At 48.5% G+C, this 23,297-nt stretch overlaps 1 protein-coding gene across 2 annotated transcripts in view; it reads right to left on the bottom strand.

Annotated features, from left to right (window-relative positions):
• The window catches only part of ZC2HC1A (zinc finger C2HC-type containing 1A), a 105,634-nt gene that overhangs the window by 66,716 nt on the left and 15,621 nt on the right, over nucleotides 1-23,297 (bottom strand). For both annotated transcript variants that reach the window (XM_040354478.1, XM_040354477.1), the window contains exons 2-3: nucleotides 7,516-7,583; nucleotides 295-411 (exon numbers count right to left, since the gene is read on the bottom strand). In XM_040354478.1, the coding sequence (XP_040210412.1) occupies nucleotides 295-411; nucleotides 7,516-7,583 (185 nt within the window). The remainder of the gene's footprint in view (nucleotides 1-294; nucleotides 412-7,515; nucleotides 7,584-23,297) is intronic.

The following is a 23,297-nucleotide window of genomic DNA, read 5'->3' as shown; positions in this document are numbered from 1 at the left end:
GGTAGTAACCTCTGAGTTACGAAACACCTCCGATTATGCTATGGAGTTGAGGAGATGGGGAAGTGTTATGTAGCCCTAACACTTCCTGTCCTAGGGTGACAGTACTGCACTTCCAAACATATAGTATAGTAAGTGTTGTCATCTTAAATCAGAAAGTGTATTACGGACAGAATCACCAGGTAAAAGAAAAGAAAACTAACGCAGACACGACATTTAAAGGTAGGTAAGCTGCAATATATTACTTTTTGGTTGTGGGTTTGGATACATGAATTATTCCTATTTGAAGTCACTTACCCGTGGCTTTACTGGTTTGACAACTGAAATTTCTGTGCCCTCGGCTCGCTGTCTGCTGGAGTCAAATGTTTTTCTTCTTTTAATAGCTGCTTTTTGGCAAATTGGAACATGTTTTTTCTGCCAAACCAAAAACAAATAAAAAAGTTGTTTAAAATGTTGATTTATAAATACAATAGCAGGAAAGTAGTCAGGTAGCCATTTTTTTTTATGCAAGAGGCTGAACATTAAACCACGACATAAGACCTACCCGCTGTCAGTCTGTGAGAGCTGCAGTACATTCAGATAAAATTAAAGTGTTTGCAAACCTTTGATTTTTTGGGGGGATTTTATATAAAAATAACAAAGCATGCCTATGATTACCTGACCTGTGCAATCGTTTTGCATGGAACAGCCCCAATCCTCTTCTTCTTGGGAGCCCCGCTGGCACTCTAGCCCCCTCCTCTTCATCGACAGACAGCATTACTCGGCCCCGCCCCTGTGTCACTGGATTTGATTGACAGCAGCGGGAGCCAATGGCTCCCGCTGCCATCAATCTGTCCAATGAGAAGAGAGACATTCCCCGGACCCTCTGGATCTGATCGGGCTCAGGCAAAAAAGACAGGGTCTGGGGGGAGCTGCAGCACAGAAGGTTTTTCACCTTAACGCATAGGTTAAAGTATAACTAACAAAAAAAAAAAGAAAAAGAAAAAGTTTTGCCTTTTAAACTTTTGGATAGAGGAGAGAGGGATTAGACCACTTGACAATCTTTATTGCTGGATGTGCTCCTGTTAGGGAGATTCACCCTCTCTACATTTGTCCTATTTACCACTATTGCAAAAAAGTGAAAGTAAAAAAAAAATCCCAATTTTTGGGTTGAAATCAGAACATAGAGGGGAAATTTTCCAAAGGGGATACTGGTGGTCAGAAGAGAACTGTCCCCCTAACAAAGCGTGGTCAGAAGAGAACTGGCCCCCTACACTGGAGGTCAGAAGAGAATTGGCCCCCGACACTGGCGGTCAGAAGAGAATTGGCCCCCTACACTGGCGGTCAGAAGAGAATTGGCCCCCGACACTGGCGGTCAGAAGAGAATTGGCCCCCGACACTGGCGGTCAGAAGAGAACTGGCCCCCGACACTGGCGGTCAGAGGAGAACTGGCCCCCTACACTGGCGGTCAGAAGAGAATTGTCCCCCTACACTGGCGGTCAGAAGAGAATTGTCCCCCTACACTGGCGGTCAGAAGAGAATTGGCCCCCTACACTGGCGGTCAGAAGGGAACTGGCCCCCTACACTGGCGGTCAGAAGAGAACTGGCTCCCTACACTGGTGGTCAGAAGGGAACTGGCCCCCTACACTGGCGGTCAGAAGAGAACTGGCCCCCTACACTGGCGGTCAGAAGAGAACTGGCCCCCTGCGCTGGTGCTCCAAAAAAAAGCCTTACTGTGCCATCAAACATCGCCACTGTGCCATCAAACGCAGCCACTGTGCCATCAAACGCAGCCACTGTGCCACCAAACGCAGCCACTGTGCCACCAAACGCAGCCACTGTGCCACCAAACGCAGCCACTGTGCCACCAAACGCAGCCACTGTGCCCAGAAATTGTCACCACTGCACTGTGCCCAGCAATTGTCACCACTGTACTGTGCCCAGCAATTGTCACCACTGTGCTTCCCCGTCCCCCAGCACTTACCTTTCTAGGGACAGTCACGCTCCATCGATGTCTTCTCCCAAGTCCCGCCTTTGATGTTGCTTTAGCCAATCAGGTTACTGGTAACCAGACCCGGTGAACCTGATTGGCTGAGACGAGTGTCAGTGCTAACCAGGGAACGCACACCCCCTTCGTCCCATGGTTAACTATTTGGAAGCCGATTAGAGCCAACAGGCTGTAATCGGAAAGCCTCCAAACACCAAAAAAATGCTGTTATTTAGATGGCCGTCGCTCACCAGGGGGCTGGCCATCTGAATAGTGGGCAGCAGCGGTGACAACACATAGAGATTCATGCATTGCATGAATCTCTATGTATTGTACACCTGACGCAGGGGAGAGAGGGGGTGGCGCTCCTGCGCCCACTATGGATGCACCCCTGCTGATAGTAGGTGAGGTTGAAAAAAGACAAGTCCCTCAAGTCCAACCTATGTGTGTGATTATATGTCAGTATTACATTGTATATCCCTGTATGTTGTGGTCATTCAGGTGCTTATCTAATAGTTTCTTGAAACCATTGATGCCCCCCCCGCTGAGACCACCGTCTGTGGAAGGGAAATCCACATCCTTGCTGTTCTTACAGTAAAGAACCCTCTACGTAGTTTATGGTTAAACCTCTTTTCTTCCAATTTTAATGAGTAGCCATGTGTCTTGTTAAAGGCCGTACCGCAAAAAAGTTTTTGCCCCAGTGTGAAAGGGGTCTAAGTAAGGGGAGAGCCCTTCTAAGACAGTTTTTATGGGAATTGTGTTCCCATTGGAGGATTGTTTGTCACTTTCTGTCTTGAGGAAAGTGATCACCAGGACAGTTTTTCCTTTACGTATATTTTACATTCCACCCCCAGTTCAGAAAAGCATTAAAGTACATTGTGTGGTAGCCCCCCCAAGCTCCTGCATGCATCAGTTTGGAGGTGCTTCCTGTAGACTGCAATGACAGGCGCCCCCTTTAGGACACTTTAGCACCACATTGGAAACCTAGATTTCAGCACATAAATCTAAATAAATTCTAAAGGCTGAGAGCTGAAGCAGGTTACGGCAATTATACCATAGATCACAAACAAGTGCAGCATTTCCATTTAAACTGGAAACCTCTTTAACCACTTAATGCCCGCCGCACGCCTATTTACGTCCACAGAATGGCACGTACAGGAAGATGGGCGTATATATACGTCCCTGCCTTCTAGCGGGTCGGGGGTTTGATCGGGACCCCCTCCGCTGCGTGCGGATTCCCACGGGGAGTGATCCGGGACGACGGTGCGGCTATTCGTTTATAGCCGCCCCGTGGCGATCGCTCCCAGGCTTCCCCGTGCTTCACTGTGGCGGCTGCATCGATCGAGTCATCCCTTTTATAGGGAGACTCGATCGATGACGTCAGTCCTACAGCCACACCCCCCTACAGTTGTAAACACACACTAGGTGAACCCTAACTCCTACAGCGCCCCCTGTGGTTAACTCCCAAACTGCAACTTTCATTTTCACAATAAAGAATGCATTTTAAATGCATTTTTTGCTGTGAAAATGACAATGGTCCCAAAAATGTGTAAAAATTGTTCGAAGTGTCCGCCATTATGTCGCAGTCACAAACAAAATCCCTGATCGCCACCAATAGTAGTAAAAAAATAATAATTAATATAAATGCAAAAAAAACTATCCCCTATTTTGTAAACGCTATAAATTTTGCGCAAACCAATCGATAAACACTTATTGTGATTTTTTTACCAAAAATAGGTAGAAGAATACGTATCGGCCTAAACTGAGGAAAAAAATAAATTTTATATATGTTTTTGGGGGATATTTATTATAGCAAAAAGTAAAAAATATTGCATTTTTTTTCAAAATTGTCGCTCTATTTTTGTTTATAGCACAAAAAATAAAAACCGCAGAGGTGATCAAATACCACCAAAAGAAAGCTCTATTTGTGGGGGAAAAAGGACGCCAATTTTGTTTGGGAGCCACGTCGCACGACCGTGCAATTGTTTGTTAAAGTGACGCAGTGCCGAATCGCAAAACTTGGCCTGGGCATTTAGCAACAAAATGGTTCGGGGCTTAAGTGGTTAAGAGATGGTTTTTGCAGTGGCTTCACACCTGGGTTGCCTCGAGAGATCCAAAGAATAAAATGTCTAAAAATAATACCATTAAAAAAACATGCTGTGTGTAATCAGGGGGAATGGTAAAGTGCACGCTAGCAGTTCTCATGCAGTTATTCCAAGATGATGCATTCATGTATATTTTAATAAGGCTTTAGGTTTCCAATAATAGAAGCATTTTTGATTTTGTAGTAGGCACATCACGCACAAGAACACATTTGCTATGCCACCGCCCCGACACTGCGTCAGACTTTAGCCCCATCTTAATTTGAATATCCTAGTGATTCTTCCTTCACGGTAATTCACACAGACACCTTTAGCCCCCCCACCCCCCGCTTCTGTTAGTGGATCTAATTTATTATACAAGTATATTACACCCGGCAAGAATGGAATTTGTGGGCTGCTGGTCCTTCTCCTCCTCTGAAAAAGCCGCTCGCGATACATTTGGGTGCTTTCTAAGTCACTGACTTGGTAAGAATAAATAGAAAGAAGTCTAATATTTTTTTTTTTTCCAGCTCTCGTACCGTTATACCCCTAATAAACAAATGCACTTTTTACATTTACACTTTGGGCCTGTATATTTAGTAAACACATAGGGCCAGATTCTCAAAAGAGATACAACGGTGTATCTCAAGATACACCATCGTATCTCTGTTTTTGGGCCCGGGTATCTATGCGAGTGATTCCTAGAATCATTTACGCATAGATACGGCATAGATCCGACAGGTGTAAGTCACTTACACCGTCGGATCTTAGATGTAATTCTACGCTGGCCGCTAGGTGGCATTTACGGTGATTTCTCATTCGACTATGCAAATGAGCCTGATACGCCGATTCCCGAACAATTTTGCGCCGCCTCGTCGTCGTTTACGTTGTTTCCGTAAGCGTAAGGTAACCCCTGCTATATGAGGGGTAACCTTACGTCAGTCCGCCGTATGCCATGTTAAGTATGGCCTCCGGTCAGCGTCGTCTTTTTCCGTCGTTTACGTCGTTTTTCTAAGTCGTTCTCGAATAGAACTTTAATGACGCTCACATCGGCTTCATTGACGTTTTCCGTCGTGAGCTGGAGCATGCGCATTGGGCTATTTTTACGGCCGGCACATGCGAAGTTCGATCGGCGCGGGGGCGTGCTTAATTTAAATACAAGCCGCCCCTTTTGAATTACGCGGCCATACGCCGGGCCATTTACACTACGCCGCCGCAAATTACGGAGCAAGTGCTTGGAGAATACGGCACTTGCTCCAGTAAGTTGTGGAGGCGTAGTGTAAATGCCTTACACTACGCCGCCGCGGATTCTATGTGAATCTGCCCCATAATTTTTTTTGGGCACAAACTAGGCTGAAAAAAATATATAGAAATAATAATAATATTAATAAAAAATAAATAAAAAAATAACATTTTTTTTTATAAACAAACAATTAAGATAAAGTGATTGTAAACCCCATTCAAATAAAATTTGATATAAGCACATATAGCTGTAGTGTTTACTTGTCTCTCTCCAAAGCTTTAAGTCATATCTCTCTCTGGTGCTCCATTTCTCTTATCAGCATGAGTCACTTCTAAAAAGTTCACACATGAGATAACATAAGCTAAAAATTTGTGTCGTGAGGGAGCTTAGAGCTAGATAATCAGAGAGCTTGTCTGTTTAGAAGACTGCTTTGCATGTTCCTTCTCTCCTCTGCCTATGTGGTGGTGGGGGGTATCCCTTTCTTCCAATCAGCTCTCACACAGTGTAAATACAGTCTCTCCACTAACCCCTATGTTTTGCTGAATAATGAAGATTTTTTTTTAACAAGATCTGCACTTTTGAAAGGGTGTAGAAAGCGTAAGACTGCAGATATACAAGTAAAACTTATGTAGGAGGATTTGTTTTATCTCTGTGTATTATCTGAGGCTGTTTACTTTACTGGGTATATGTGAGGGTTTACAGCCACTTTAAAAGAAAAAAATAGCTAAGGGTAGTAAAAAAGGAAGGTGTTAAAGAATAATTCCAGGCATAGGTATGTTACACATAGTTACATTAGTCTAGCTTGGACCAATGTAACTACTGTATGTACAGTATATACACCATACCTGTCCGAACACCGCTATTCTGACAGGGTGACGGCCAATGGCTGAGAGCGTTGATCGGGAGCCTATCGGCTGCTGGTTTTTGCCGCATGCTCGGCCGGCTTCTGTCGGGCTGACTGACATACACACGGACTGAATGTCAGATGGTTTTTACCGAACCAGCCGATGTCTCCTGACATTTGGCCCATTTGTATGTGGCTTAAAGAGAAGTTCCGCCTGCACTTTTAAAAGTTAAAATTTACTGTAGCTGCTGACTTTTAACATACGGATACTTACCTGTCTTGGAGTCTAGCGATGTCGGCACCGCAGCAGATGCTTACATCAGCTGGTTGGGTGCTGCCGGTGCCCATTGATGGTAAGGGAACGCGGCTGTGTAGCCTTTATGGCCGGGTCCCTAATGCGCATGCGCGCTGTCTCATTGGCCCAGCATAAGGGGAGGGAAAAGGGAGCAGGAGGAGGGGCCGAACTGCCTAAGCCCCCATTCACACCTAGGCGTTTTGTCGCCTGTAGTGTGACGCCTCTGCCGCCAGAGGGATGAAAACACATTGCCCTCTATGGAGATGGTTCACATCTCCACGCCCCCTCACCCCTAAGCCCCCATTCACACCTAGGCGTTTTGTCGCCTGTAGTGTGACGCCTCTGCCGCCAGAGGGATGAAAACACATTGCCCTCTATGGAGATGGTTCACATCTCCACGCCGAACGCCGGTCGCCTGCCGCCTGAAAAAAGGTCCCGGACCTTTTTTTCAGGCGGCTTTCGGCGTTCGGGAACCATCTCCATAGAGGGGCACATCTAGGGGCACATCTAGGCGGACAATCGCGGCGTTTTGTCGCCGCAAATCGCGGTATAAAAAACGCCGCTATTTGCCGCCGCAATTCGCGGGACAAAACGCCGCGATTTCGTCCGCCTAGATGTGAATGCAGCCTAAAAGGTGCCAAATGTGGCAACGGAGGGGGGGGGGGACAAATAAGCGGAAGTTCCACTTTTGGGTGGAACTCTACTTTAAAGCTCAGAGAAGAAAGTTGTCCCTTAACTATAGATTGCAGTCTACAGCAGAAACAATCTACCAATATAGTGCTAACAAAGTGTAAAATAAAAATAGTTCTAAAGACATGACTTTACCCGTTTTAACAGATGACTTGGCAGAAAATCAATAAAATCTGCAGCTTTGTCTATACACCCTCTTTAAAAAAAAAAAAAGGGGGGGGCCCCCAAATCCATGAGTTGAGACCCCAAACACATAAAAACGATACACCACCACTTGGTACACTACAGATGAAGAGTGTTTGTTATGAAATATTGGGGTGACATGGCATCCTGGGACATATAGATCCATCAGTAGCTGAAGATACAGATTTTCTTACCTTGATGTTATTTTATACTCACCAAAGTAGCAGGAAGAAATGTTCTTCCACATATTTTACAGGGCCTGAGATCATCAGGGGATATGCTTTCTGTTAAAATATCAAATTTAAAGAATCAGAAACAAATTCAAAAATACCATTGTTAAAAAAAAATGTTCACCCAATTAAAATATACTGTAACTTTTTGCAGTTCTTTAAAAACACAGTTTTGGATAAGGAAACGTAAAGATTAGTTCCAGTTGGCTACACTGGAGTCTAAACAGAAAAGAAACCCTATACATATCCCCAACACTACACACTCAGTTCTTCATCCAGGCATGTGTTCTACACCAGTCAACCCCACTGTCTTTTGTCAGCAATCTGGTGATCCTGGAACACATCTGCTTGAGATGCTGGAACATCCTCTTTGCTGCCACTCACAAACTATTCAGATGCATACACATACGAGTGATACGTTTCTCAGATAGATGTGTCTAAGAAAACAGAATGTGACTGGTGATTCAAAAAGCTGAGAGAAAGCAAACTACATACCACAGGCTTCATGAAGTACACTCCCTATGGGCTCTTTTTGGAGCAAAATGTGCATGGATGACGCAAAACTTAAATGGCCCGCTTGGTGTCTGCAATCTCTATGCTCTCAGGCAGGGCCGATCCTAGGGTCACAGACGCCTGGGTGCAGAAATATTTCTGGTGCCCCCACATGGGCGTAGTCATCTTACTAACTCCTCCCCTTTACACATGTTTCTATGGCTACGACTCAAACACAGAGATGCTCCCCTAAGAAGTCTTCATTAGTGTCCCCCATCAGAGTCCCCCACAGCAGGTGTCCCCCATCAGAGCCCCCCACATCAGGTGTCCCCCATCAGAGCCCCCCACATCAGTTGTCCCCCATCAGAGCCCCCCACATCAGGTGTCCCCATAGATCAGTACTTGTCCATTAGATTCTTGTAGCTCGGGCGCGCTGGGAGCAGAAGCACTTTACAGGGGGCGGGGCATCTTTGGCTACTTGGAGGGTGGCACTCGGAGAGCATTTCTGGGAGTGCACGGGATCATTGGCAGCAGCTCCAGCCAACTCAGAAGCCTCTCATCACACCGCCTATGGGAGAAGAGCCGACACACGCAGAGGGGGCGGGGCAGACAGGAGACTGCTCCATGCACACTGGACAGAATTAATTAGTGGAGCCTAGTGTCTGAACATGTTCCGGCACTAGGCTCCGCTGTGGTACCCAGCCCAGATTGCGGGGACAGCGGGAGGTATGCGCTCTTGTCAGTTGCCAGCAGAGAGAGCAAGCGGGGTGGGGAACCGCAGCACCCACTACATGCGCTCTACCTCTTGACACAGACAAGGAGGAGGGACGAGAGCACTTTGGAGCTTCGCGGGCCCCCACCTCTGCAGCGCCTGGGTGCTAGATTGATTCAGTGCGGTGCCCATCTGCTGCAACGCTGGTTTTCTCTCTCCCCTCTCATAGGCTCAGAGACAGCAGCGGGAGCCATTGGCTCCCGCTGCTGTCAATCAAATGCTGTGAGGAGGGAGCCAGGGGCGGGGGCCGACCAGAGCTGTGTGTGTCACCAGACGCATACAGCTTACCTTGGGAGCAAGCCCGCAGGTGTTCCCTTATAGAAAGCAGCTTCATATGATGGCACACCAAGAGAGGATGAGCCGAGAGTGTTGGTGGGGAAAACCCCAGAAGAGGCGATTCAGGGCATTCTACACAGAGCAGGTAAGTATGACGCGTTTGTCATAAAATAGATAAATATATATATGTACATATACACACAGGGCTTTTTTTCTGCCAGAACTGAGTTCTGGCATCTATGCCAGGGAGCAGAACTTATTTTTTTATATAGCTTGTTTTATGCAGCTTATAGCCTGCGGAGTCGGCTGGTGGCTGCATAAGCCAACACGGCTCCTATAGTGCCGGCTGCAGCCTTAAGAGAGTGAAGAGAGGAGTGATATCAGCTGCACTCTGCCTCTCCTGTAGCAGAGTGGATGTTCCTGCGAGTGTGAGGAAGCTGCAGAGAGGTGTCCGGTCCTGAAACTTCTGACAGCTCACTGCCTGAGGAAGACTGGACATTGATTTTGGCAATTATTTAAAACTGTCAATGTTGCTGCTGGATGAATATAGGGGCTGCTTGACTGTCTATCAATTCTGCTGTCAGGATATGGGGATGTCTAATAAAGCTGCCTGGATAGTGGACTGTCTCTTGCTGTATATGGGACTGTCTCTTGCTGTATATGGGACTGTCTCTTGCTGTATATGGGACTGTCTCCTGCTGTATATGGGGGGCTGCATCTTGCTGGATATTGGGGGACCTGCGGCATACGGGGGACCTGCGGCATACGGGGGACCTGCCTCCTGCTGAATACGGGGGACCTGCCTCCTGCTGAATACGGGGGACCTGCCTCCTGCTGAATACGGGGGACCTGCCTCCTGCGGCATACCGGGGACCTGCCTCCTGCGGCATACCGGGGACCTGCCTCCTGCGGCATACCGGGGACCTGCCTCCTGCGGCATACCGGGGACCTGCCTCCTGCGGCATACCGGGGACCTGCCTCCTGCGGCATACCGGGGACCTGCCTCCTGCGGCATACGGGGGACCTGCCTCCTGCGGCATACGGGGGACCTGCCTCCTGCGGCATACGGGGGACCTGCCTCCTGCTGAATACGGGGGACCTGCCTCCTGCTGCATACGGGGGACCTGCCTCCTGCTGCATAGGGGGGACCTGTCTCCTGCTGCATAGGGGGGACCTGTCTCCTGCTGCATAGGGGGGACCTGTCTCCTGCTGCATAGGGGGGACCTGTCTCCTGCTGCATAGGGGGGGACCTGTCTCCTGCTGCATAGGGGGGACCTGTCTCCTGCTGCATAGGGGGGACCTGCCTCCTACTGGATATATTTCCACCCCCCTGGATTGGACTTGTTTTTCCCAGCACATCTCACAGATGTTTGATGGACTGCGATCTGGAGAATTTAGAGTCCAAGTCAACACCCCAAACTCATTGTCCTGTTCCTCAAACCATTCTTGAATTCATAGGCCAGTCCACCTTCTTCCATTGCTCCATGGTCCAGTTCTGATGCTCACATGCCTATTGTAGGCGCTCTTGGCTGTGAACACGGGTCAGCATGGACACCCTGACCGGACTGAAGCCTTGTACATACTATGAGAAAATTCGGGCAAACAATCGACCAGCTTTCCCTCGACATTTCACAGCAAGTCAGAACCGAGGATATTAATAATGTACCAAAATTCTCGCACGACAAAAGGCTTTTTTTGTTATTTGTTGTTTCTGGTCATGCGCAGACTTTTGTATCTGATATTTCTCGTATGAAAACTGTACACATTAAAATGAAAATCGTTTGTTCTGTTCCCGTACAAGAACATTTTTGGAGTTTGCGCCCTTCAGAAATTTTCATTCAGAAGGTCGGAATCGGCTGTAGAAAGTGGTATACACCAATCAGAAAATTGTACAATCGTTCCTCGGGTGAAAATGTTCGCCTGATTTTCTTAGAGTCTACGGGATATGAGGCTACACAGCCCCATACACAACAAACTGCAATGCCGACTGTTTCTGCTTTCAGCGCCATCATTTTAGAGACAACATGTTTACTTGCTGCCTAAAGCCTGGTACACATGGGCCGAATATCAGTCGGTACAGCTGACATTCAGCCCATGTCTCTTAGATTGTAAGCAGGGCTCGACAAATCCCGGGCGCCAGGTCGCCATGGCGACTAGAAATTGTGTCCTGGCGATTTGGCTTGGAAGGTGGGCAAAAAAAAAATGAGCTGGCGCCATCTGGTGGTGAGCCGTTGGTATTACAAGTTATTACCACCAGATGTGTAAGCTGGCGCCATCTGGTGGTGGCCGTTGGTATTACAAGTTAAACAGCAATTCTAATGTCATTTTTCACTATTTTCACTGCCATCTTCTTCCCTCTAATTAGAACCCCCAAACATTATATATATTTTTTATCCTAACACCCTAGAGAATAAAATGGCGATTGTTGCAATACTTTCTGTCACGCCATATTTGCGCAGCGGTCTTACAAGCGCACTTTTTTGGGAAAAAAATTACACTTTTTTTTAACAGTAAAGTTATCCCCATTTTTTTTTATATTAAGAAAGATAATGTTACGCCGAGTAAATTCATACCCAACATGTCACGCTTCAAAATTGCGTCCGCTCGTGAAATGCCGACAAACTTTTACTTTTTAAAATCTTCATAGGCGACCTTTAAAAAAATCTACAGGTTGCATGTTTTGAGTTACAGGGGACGACTAGGGCTAGAATTATTGCTCTCGCTCTACCAATCGCGGTGATACCTCACATGTGTGGTTTGAACAACGTTTACATATGCGGGCGCTGCTCACGTATGTGTTCGCTTCTGCACGCAAGCTCGTCGGGACGGGGTGCGCCTTCTGGCTCCTAACTTTTTTAGCTGGCTCCTAGATTCCAAGTAAATTTGTCAAACCCTGGATTGTAAGCTCTAAGGATCAGGGTCCTCTGATGACTGAGAGCACTGACCAGGGTGTTCTTGCAGGGGGGGGGGGGGTCCACTTTTCAGAACACAATAGCTCAGCAGGGAAATGATGTACTAACATCAGCTAATTAGTACAGTGGCTCCCCAGTTTGTTTGATTGTTTTTTTCGTTCAGCCCGCTAGATTAAAAAAAAAAAAAAAAAAGATAATGTGTACTAGACATAATATATTCCACCCAATTTCAGATGACGTTGTAGCGAGATTTATCATAATTGTGGCTGATCAGTGTATAATTCTAGTACCCGCTTGCTTTAAATCACCAACAATCACTGCACCCTCTGGCAATGGACTCAATGCAGTTAAACAAGTTTTCACACTGGCATGAAGGAAAGATCTCAGACGGCAGCGATTATGTCGGCACACGAGTTGTGTTGGCTTGTGATAAAAGTTATGACAGCCAAGCTTCATATAAGTGAGGTCATTGTTCAGCATGGAAACTCAACTGAAAAAAGAAAACATAGCGAGCAAACAAAACATTTCAAGAGCAAGTGAGCAAACCCTTGTCTGCGGACAGATAAAAGAAGAAAGGGAATGTGGAAGGTAGGGACGGGGAAGGGACGGGGAAGTGACGGGGAAGGACAGTTGCTATGTAGAGGAAGAAAGGTCACACTGTCCCTATGTGGTCTCCCAGTAACTCTGTATATTTAAAGTTTCCAATGCAGACAAACTCTGATAAGCTGTGTGTGTGACGTCCAGATATAGAGGGAGAGATCGCCACCGATAGCGACAACTTCACCCTCCAACGGCACGCAGCATAGCACCGAATACAGATTACAGTTCCAATAACTCACACAGCCTAGTAAGCCGACCTCCTAAAGTAGGTCGAAGCCGGCCATAGACTGATCAAAAATCATCCGCTTCAGCAGGAACCAGCCCAATTTCCATCCACAAATGGGCAGGTCGGTTATACTACAGTTGTTCCATCGGTTTACTTCGGTACAACCAGCCTGTTGGGTTTTTATTAGTGGTGCACCAAAATGAAAATTTTGGTGCCGACACCGAAACTTTATATTTTTATAAACAATTGTATTGTATTCAACTTTTTTTTTTTTGCAATAAAAGTTTTTATTGAGCAAAATTAGACAACACTTAGGCCCCTTTAACACGATACGCCGGCTCGGATACGCCTGTCCGTTTTTCAAGTGGATCCGTTTTTCAGGTGGATTCGTTTTTCAGGCGGATTCGATCGGGCCACCCATTGACTCCTATGGGCAGGGCAGGTGGATGTCAGCGGAGATGTGTCCTCTGACACCCGCCTGCCATCCGATCCGCTAAAAACAGACGTATGGCGATACGTCTGCCACCCGTCTGGTGGATCGGATGAGATCTGATGAAAACGGAAATGCTGTCGGTTTTCCTCCTGATGGGAATCAGCAGGGCTCTGAAAGGTCCCTCCCCACTCAGTGAGCAGAGACAGACCTGTCATCCACCAGCCCAGCGGAGATTAACAGAGCGATGACCTGCTGAGCGGATTCGCCCCGTGTGAAAAGGCAGAAGTATCTTAAAGCGGGAGTTCACCCCCAAATCAACTTTCTGACATTAGTTCCAGCATACTGCTAACATCTGCAGTATGCCGTTTTTTTTTTTCCCCCTGCTACTTATCGTTTTATGAGCCGTTGTTATCCGGCTCCGAGCGGGGAATCCTGCGGGTATAGGCGTTCCTAAGAGAAGAGGAGTTGATTGACGGGCTGCTAAAGCGCATCATGACTTCCGAAAATACCCGAAATGACACTCGGGTGTTTACGGCGCTCTCGGGTATTTTCGGGAGCCGTGACGCGCTTTAGCCGACCGTCAATCAACTCCTCTTCGCTTAGGAACGCCTATACCCGGAAGCGATGCCCGCTCGGAGCCGGATAACAACGGCTGATAAAACGATGAGTAGCGGAAAAAAAAAAAAAACCCCAGCATATTGCAGATGTTAGCAGTATGCTGGAACTAATGTCAGAAAGTTGATTTGGGGGTGAACTCCCGCTTTAATGCATTCTATATATCTCCTCCATCCAGTGCACTCCTCCTGATTGGTTGAGACAAAGCAGCGGCGCCATTGGCCCCCGCAGCTGTCAAAGTCAGTCAGCCAACCAGGAAGGAAGGGGGCGGGGCCAGGTCGGGCTCCATGTCTGAATGGATACACGGAGCTCTGATTTGGCTTGGGTGCCCCCTGTAGCAAGCTGCTGGCTGAGGGGCGCTCAAAGGAGGGAGGGGCCAGGAGCAGCAAAGAGGGACCTGAGAAGAGGAGGATCTGGGCTGCTCTGTTGAAAACCAACTGCACAGAGGATAACGTTTGTTATTAAAAAAATAAAAATAAATAAAAATTAGCCTTTACAATCACTTTAACCTATAAAGGGTGTAGCATAATATTAACATTATTCAAGAAACATTTTGCATATGTTTAGGAATTACTAATCTTTGTTAAATAAAATTAAGTCCGCCGCCTTCGAAAGGTATGCAGAGAACAGGGGACTTCAAAATGTAAAGATAAGCACTATGAGGTCTAAATAGGAAGTAAACAAATAAAGGGTTAAAGTTCCCCCGGTGGGGTGTCACAGGTATGAATATGTTCTATTAATGGTAAGTCATAAACAACACATGTAGGTTGGTCAAGCTACAAATGCGTCGCTATGCTTCCCCATCACGTCCGGTCATGACATCCCATCCGACCGACTCAGAATTCCACAGGAATCCAGAAGCCCTGGGAGCCTCTGGCGCTCCTGACCGGCAGGACCACAGTCTTTCACCTCTTGGCAGACTAGGACAGACACGTGTTGGCGAGGATATCCTATCACAGCGTTACATGCTTGAGTTTTACTTCCCTTTGGGAGTGCATTACTTTTATCTCTATTAGTGGTCTTTTTGCCTTGTCCTTGTCCCCATGTTGCACCAATTTGATTGTCTTTTGGTTGTACTGAAGTTGATTTCCATACAACCAGCCTGCCCATAGATCTAAATTACTGGCTGAATTTTGATCTGTCTATGGCCGCTTTAGGCTGCATTCACACCTGAGCGTTTTGTCGTCTGAAGCGCGACGCTCAAAAACGCTAGAGGGGAAAAAAATAGGATTTTTGTACTCACCGTAAAATCCATTTCTCTGAGTTCATAGACGGACACATCCTTCATTGACCTTAGCGTTATGCTTCTTCCTACCAGGAGATTTAGGCAGAATTCTACAGCACTTAAGGTGTTAAAACCTTTTCTTCATGCCGCTCCTCCCAGGGGGCGTGGCTCCCCCAGGCATAACCCACACCCTGCTCTAGCAGCCTCAGTTCGTAACAAGCAGTACAAACAAAGGAGGGGTGGGTGCTGTGTCCGTCTATGAACTCAGAGAAATGGATTTTACGGCGAATACAAAAATCATATTTTCTCTTTCGTTCATAGACGGACACAGCCTTCATTGACCTTAGGGACGTCCCCAAGCAGTGTCAAAAAATTCGAGGGGTGGGAAAGTAACACAGCAAAAACAGGTTACACCCCAAACAAAACCGGATTTACTCAACGGAGGAACTCCAACCTTAACCACTTAAGCCCCGGACCAATATGCAGCCTAAAGACCCAAGGTGTTTTTACAGTTCGGGACTGCGTCGCTTTAACAGACAATTGCGCGGTCGTGCGACGTGGCTCCCAAACAAAATTGGCGTCCTTTTTTCCCCACAAATAGAGCTTTCTTTTGGTGGTATTTGATCACATCTGCGGTTTTTAGTTTTTGCGCTATAAACAAAAATAGAGCGACAATTTTGAAAAAAAAGCAATATTTTTTACTTTTTGCTGTAATAAATATCCCCCAAAAACATATATAAAAACATTTTTTTTCCTCAGTTTAGGCCGATACGTATTCTTCTACCTATTTTTAGTAAAAAAAATCGCAATAAGCGTTTATCGATTGGTTTGCGCAAAATTTATAGTGTTTACAAAATAGGGGATAGTTTTATTGCATTTTTTTTTTTTTTTTATTTTTTACTACTAATGGCGGCGATCAGCAATTTTTTTCGTGACTGCGACATTATGGCGGACACTTCGGACAATTTTGACACATTTTTGGGACCATTGTCATTTTCACAGCAAAAAATGCATTTAAATTGCATTCTTTATTGTGAAAATGACAGTTGCAGTTTGGGAGTTAACCACAGGTGGCGCTGTAGGAGTTAGGGTGCACCTAGTATGTGTTTACAACTGTTTGGGGGTGTGGCTGTAGGAATGACGTCATCGATCGTGTCTTCCCTATAAAGGGAATGACGCGATCGATGCGCCGCCATAGTGAAGGACGGGGAAGCCGTGTTTACACACGGCTCTCCCCGTTCTTCAGCTCCGGGGAGCGATCGCGACGGAGCGGCTATAAACAAATAGCCGCGCCGTGGTCCCGGATCGCTCCCCGAGCGGACCCGACCTCCGCATGTAGCGGGGGGGGTCCCGATCGGACCCCCCACCCGCTAATAGGCGAGGACGTACGTGTACGCCCATGTGCCTGTACGTGCCATATTGTGGACGTATATGTACATGCGGGGGTCGGGAACTGGTTAAACTGCCGCCTGTGACACCCTGCGGCCGAAGGAGGCATTAGAAGATGCACTCACATCCACCTTATAAAACTTTGAAAAAGTGTGGACCGACGACCAGGTCGCAGCCTTACACACCTGTAACACAGAGGCTTGGTGTCGGAAAGCCCAAGAGGCCCCGATCGCCCTGGTCGAATGCGCCGTGACCCGAAAAGGGGGCGCCCGCCCCTTCAGGGCATAGGCCTGAAGCACAACCTGTCGGATCCACCTGGAAATGGTGGCCGACGAGACTGCCAGGCCCTTACTGAGACCGGACACAGACACGAACAGCGAGTCCGACTTCCGGAACGGAAGGACATAAGGATGGAAGAACAATGTCCTCGTTAATGTGAAAGGCCGAAACGACCTTCGGAAGAAAAGAGGGCTGCGGGCGCAGCACTGCCTTATCCTGATGGATGACCAAGTAGGGGGCCTTGCAAACAAGGCCGCCAGTTCAGACACTCGTCTGATCGAGGTAATAGCTACCAGAAAAACCACCTTCTGCGACAGAGTCAGCAAAGGGATCTCCCGAATGTTCTCAAAGGGGGCATGCTGAAGCGCCGAGAGGACCAAATTCAAGTCCCATGAAGGCAGTGGAGGGCGCACCGGAGGGGCCACATGGCGGACCCCCTGCACAAGCGTGCGAATCAAGGAGTGGGCCGCCAAGGGACGCTGAAAGTAAACAGCCAGAGCAGAAATCTGACTCTTGATCGTGCTCAAGGCAAGAGCCTGGTCCACTCCCCACTGCAGGAACAGCAGGATCCGGGACACCACGTAAGTACGGGGGTGCCACTTCATCTCCTCACACATAGAGATGTATGCTTTCCATGTACGATGGTAAATTTTCCGAGAAGTGGACTTCCGTGCACGCAGCATGGTAGAGATCACCGGGCCCGACAGGCCCCGGTCCTTCAGCACCTGGCTCACAACAGCCACGCCGTTAAAGCCAGTGACCGTAAAGCAGGATGGAAGATCGGACCCTGAGACAGGAGATCTTCCCTCAGGGGTAGACGCCAGGGGACGTCTGCCACCAGACGTACAAGGTCCGCGTACCAAGAGCGACGTGGCCAGTCTGGGGCGACCAGGATTGTTGGAATCCCTTCTGCATCCACCCTGCGCAGCAGGCGAGGGAGGAGCCTTAGAGGAGGGAAGGCGTAAATCAGGTGATAATGACCCCAGGGAGCCACCAACGCGTCTGACGCGTCCGCCCACGGGTCTTTTTACCTGGCCACGACCCGTGGCACCTTCCGATTGAGACGGGACGCCAGAAGGTCCACGTCTGGAGTGCCCCATTTTAGGCACATGTTCTGAAACACCTCCGGGTGGAGAGACCACTCCCCCGGATCCAGAGTCGTGCGACTTAGGAAGTCGGCTTGCCAATTCTGAACCCCCGGAATGTATATGGCCGACAGAGCCGGAACGGACCCTTCGGCCCACCGAAAGGATGTGCGCGACCCCCGTCGCTGCAACAGAACTCTGTGTGCCTCCCTGATGATCAACCTACGCCACGGCCGTGGCGTCATCGGACAGGATCCTGACCTGTCGGCCCCGTAGATCCAGGAACCACCTGGTAAGGCAAAGCTTGAATGCTCGGAGCTCCAGAACGTTGATCAGTAGGCAGGATTCCACCTGAGTCCAGTGCCCCTGGGCTGACTGGGTGTCCCAAGCGTCCCAAACGACTTCCCGGCCCGAAGCACCGGAAACGCCAGCCACCACACCAGGGGAGACATGATCAGATGACTCAAATGAATCCGGTAATCCAGAGATGACGGAAGCCAGTCCCATCGTGACAGCAATTCCCTCCAAAGTACTATGGCGTGGAATTGGACATACGGAACCGCCTCGAAAGAGGCCACCAACAGACCCAGAACATTCCAGCAGAACCGCAGAGTTGACCGTTTCTGGGTCGGCAACTGCTGCACAGCAGATAGCAGAGTCTGAATTTTTTTCCGGTTAGGAGAAAAACACTCCCGCCCTGGCAGAATCCAGGACTAGTCGCAGGTATTCCAGTCCTCGAGACAGAATCAACCCTGATTTCAGGACAATCCAGAAACCAGCCAAACACTCGGAGAGCCTGACACGTGATAGACATGGCTCCACCAAAGCAAAGCTCGAAGAAGCTCGTAGGAGAATGTCGTCCCGACATCCCATGATAACAAACCCCCGCCGTCACAGCCAGGCCAACATCGGGACGAGCACCTTGGCGAAAACCCGCCGAATGGGAAGGACACCAATTGAAAATGGTCCCCCCTGACCGCAAAGCACAGAATCTCTGGTGCTTCGAGGATACGCGAACATGTAGGTACACGTTCATGACATCCAAGGATGCCAGAATGGAGTGCCGCTATTACCAAGCGAATCGACACCACCTGAAAGTTTGCACCTTGACAAAACAAACGAGGGACTTGAGGCCCAGGATCGACCGGGCCCCATCCTCCGTGGTGACACAAACAGAACGGAGTAAAACCCCTGAGACCGTTCCAACGAGGGAACTGGCACAAGCACTCCCCTGACCAGAAGATCCTGGACAGCCCCTGACAGAGCCAACCGGCGAACCGGAGGAGGCCGGAGTGAAAAAAACCTGTTTTGGCAGAAAAGAGAGAAACTCAATCTTGTACCCCAAGGAAACCACTTCCCCAACGGTCGGAGAGGAGAGACCTCCACCGAGCCACGAATGTGCGAATCCACTCTCCCACCCGAGACACGGGCGGGAGCAGACCCACAGGCGGAAGCCCCATCCTCCGTGGTGACACAAACAGAACGGAGTAAAACCCCTGAGACCGTTCCAACGAGGGAACTGGCACAAGCACTCCCCTGACCAGAAGATCCTGGACAGCCCCTGACAGAGCCAACCGGCGAACCGGAGGAGGCCGGAGGGAAAAAAACCTGTTTTGGCAGAAAAGAGAGAAACTCAATCTTGTACCCCAAGGAAACCACTTCCCCAACGGTCGGAGAGGAGAGACCTCCACCGAGCCACGAATGCGCGAATCCACTCTCCCACCCGAGACACGGGCGGGAGCAGACCCACAGGCGGAAGCAGGTATGTCCGCAGACTTGTTAGGCATGCGGCATCAGGTGCGCTGTTACCCCGCGACGGGGATTTAAGCACCATGTAGACCTACCCCCACCGCACAGGGCGGGCAAAAAAAACGCTCGGAGGTAGTCAAGGAGGGTCCTTGCGTAGGGCAAGGTCCCTAGCCCTTCCCAGACTGTGGGAACAGCATGCCCTTACCACCCGTGGCATCCACAATGATGCCACCCAGGGAAGTCCCAAAAAGGACCGTTCACCCATAAAGGCCATCACCAAGGCCCAGTTTCAGCGGACACATGTTCGGTCGTGTGTACGGGGCCTAACTTTCAGTGCAGCAAACTCTCTCCAGAAGTTCAGTAGGATCTCTAAATGATCCAATGTTGACCTAAATGACTAATAATGATAAATCCATGTGCTGAGTTCCCGGGTCTGTACACCCGCTGTGCCCCATTATGAGGGGTTCCCACCATCCCTGTGCTGAGTTCCCAGGTCTGTACCCCCCGCTGTGCCCCATTATGAGGAGTTCCCACCATCCCTGCACTGAGTTCCCGGGTCTGTACACCCGCTGTGCCCCATTATGAGGGGTTTCCACCATGGGCTGAGTTCCCGAGTCTGTACACCCGCTGTGCCCCATTATGAGGGGTTCTCACCATCCCTGTGCTGAGTTCCCGGGTCTGTACTCCTGCTGTGCCCATTATGAGGGGTTCCCACCATCCCTGTGCTGAGTTCCCGGGTCTGTACACCCGCTGTGCCCCATTATGAGGGGTTTCCACCATCCATGTGCTGAGTTCCCGGGTCTGTACACCCGCTGTGCCTCATTATGAGGAATTCCCACCATCCCTGTGCTGAGCTCCTCCTGCTTCCTTCTTCCCCCAGCACAGCACATTGCCACCATAACATTGCCCACCGTATCATCCCCGACACAGCACCCCGCATCGGCCCCGGCACAGCTCCCCGCATCGGCCCCCCGCATCAGCCCCAGAACCACAACCAGACCCAAATGTCAGGGTACACCAGTGCAGATTATCAGTGCCCACCAGTGCATTATCAGTGCCCATTAGTGCGGTGACACCAGTTCATTATCTGTGCAGTGGCACCAGTGCCTTATATCAGTGCTTTGACAACATTATTAGTGCCCATCAGTGCGGTGACAACATTATTAGTGCCCATCAGTGCAGTGACAACATTATTAGTGCCCACCAGTGCGGTGACAACATTATTAGTGCCCATCAGTGCGGTGACAACATTATTAGTGCCCATCAGTGCGGTGACAACATTATTAGTGCCCATCAGTGCGGTGACAACATTATTAGTGCCCATCAGTGCGGTGACAACATTATTAGTGCCCATCAGTGCGGTGACAACATTATTAGTGCCCATCAGTGCGGTGACAACATTATTAGTGCCCATCAGTGCGGTGACAACATTATTAGTGCCCATCAGTGCGGTGACATTAGTGCGGTGACATCGGTGCGTTGACATCGGTGCGGTGACAACATTAGTGCCCATCAGTGCGGTGACATTAGTGCGGTGACATCAGTGCGGTGACAACATTATTAGTGCCCAGTGCAGAGTGGGGGGAGTACCTCAGGCATACAGAGCGGATCTCTGATAGATCTGTATGTGAGTACACTGATCATAGTACAGCCCCGCCTCCCTGCACTAGAATTGTGACAGACAGTGCAGAGCGATGTTTCAATGTACAGGGAGGCGGGGCTGTACTACACTCGGTGCTCTGATACAGACCTATCAGACAGAGATCCGCTCTGTCTGTCTGATGATCTGTATCTCCGTGCACCGGAGACAGACGGCAGGCGGGCGGGTGGTGGAGGGGGGAGGACGGGGGCGGTGCTAGGATGGGGGAGGAGTTAGAGAGGGAAAAGAGGAAGGACACCACCTCTATGGGCGGCACTGCCCTCCCTCCCTCCCGTCCCCCGAGATGTTCAACCACGGCTGCGATGTTGAGGCCAGCCTCCTGGGATTGATGACACACATCTCCCATGAGGCATAGCAGCGCTAGATGCGGCGGGGAGGCCATTCCGCCGCGGCGGGGGAAAGAGACTCACACCAAGAAAACCGTGAGTTTTTAAAAGACAAAAAAAAAACATCCCAAATGTATTTAAGGGGGCAGTGTAAAAAACAATGCAGATAAGTTGAAAAATAGGGTGGAACTCCGCTTTAAAAAAAAAAACAAAAAAAAAACAGGAAGGTGAAGCGTGTGCGACAACCATTATGTGCATTTCCAGGAATCTATGTGATAACATATTTGGGGCGCCTTCATGCCGAGCTCCACACGAAAACACATTCATGACGATGTACACGTGTCTATAGGGGCAGTAAGGAGCCATGTGAATGATGATAAAAAGCATTTGATCACATCAATCTTGTATAATCAAATGCTTTTAAGGGCAGAGGATGGATTTGGGGCTGAAATTTAAAGCGGCAGTGTAAAAAAAATGTAAGCGCCCCCGGTGCATATATGTTGCCGTCTTAAAGCGTGACATGTTTGGTATCTATATACTCATCTTTTGAAATTTCACCAAACAATTGGGTATTAAATTGTGTTTTTGTGCACTAGAATGCAAAAAAGTGTATTTTCCAAAAAAAAAAATGCTGCTCAAATACAATGTGACATAAAAATCGCAAAACACCCACCAATTTATTCACCTCAGCTTTAAAAAAAATATATAATGTTTTGAGGTTCTAAGACATTTTCTAGTAAAAAATGCTGATTAAAACCTTTATCCCAAACAGAAAAATAAAATAAAATTTATACTGTAATTGCTTATAAAGTGTGAGCTGAAGTTTGGCTTCAATTTGTAGGTGTATTTAAATCTGCTAGTACATACAACATTCCCCCCCAGACCAACAATGCTGCCACCCAAAGGTGCCCCTGTGCTCCTTCATCCAGAGTGGGGGGGCACTCTCACACAGGAGGTATTACTGACCAGATCGGCAGGTAAAGACAGAGGGGAAAAAGCTTAAAAACAAATGATTGGTAAGCTGCAATATATTATTATTTTGGGTTTTATGCCGCTTTGACGCAGTGTTGGGCTGTGTACAGGGCACATAGAACACACCACCCCTGGGTTGATCGATGGATATTGTGTGAACGTGTCCTTAGTCAAACAGCAAGAGTAAGGAAATGAAATCCTTGTTATCTCCCTGTGATCCAGAATGGTAACGCACTCCACATCCATAGACCGGGATACATTAAAGCCAATGAGCTGACTGCGTATTCCCAAGTAAAGGTGACCTACAGAGCGCATTCTCAGCTGTTTCTTTAGCTGCTGTTGGCCAGCAATGTGTAAAAGTGACAGAGCCAATCCAGTCCTTACAAATGACATCCATGTGTTCTCATAGCAGACCACATCCGAGCATGCACCTCTCATACACTATATTACCAAAAGTATTGGGACACCTGCCTTTACATGAACTTTAATGGCATCTCAATCTTAGTCTGTAGGGTTCAATATCAAATATTGAGTTAGCCCACACTTTGCAGCTATAACGTCTTCAACTCTTCTGGGAAGGTTGTCCACAAGGTTTAGGAGTGTGTCTATGGGAATGTTTGACCATTCTTCCAGAAGCGCAATTGTGAGGTCAGGCACTCATGTTGGATGAGAAGGCCTGGCTCGCAGTCTCCGCTCTAAGGCCCCTTTCAGACTGGGGCGGGAGCAACGCTGGCGGTATAACGCCGCTAAAAATAGC

Source organism: Rana temporaria, chromosome 5 (genome assembly GCF_905171775.1).
Source record: "Rana temporaria chromosome 5, aRanTem1.1, whole genome shotgun sequence".
Lineage (NCBI taxonomy): Eukaryota > Metazoa > Chordata > Amphibia > Anura > Ranidae > Rana > Rana temporaria.
This window is presented reverse-complemented; position numbering and strand designations above follow the sequence as displayed.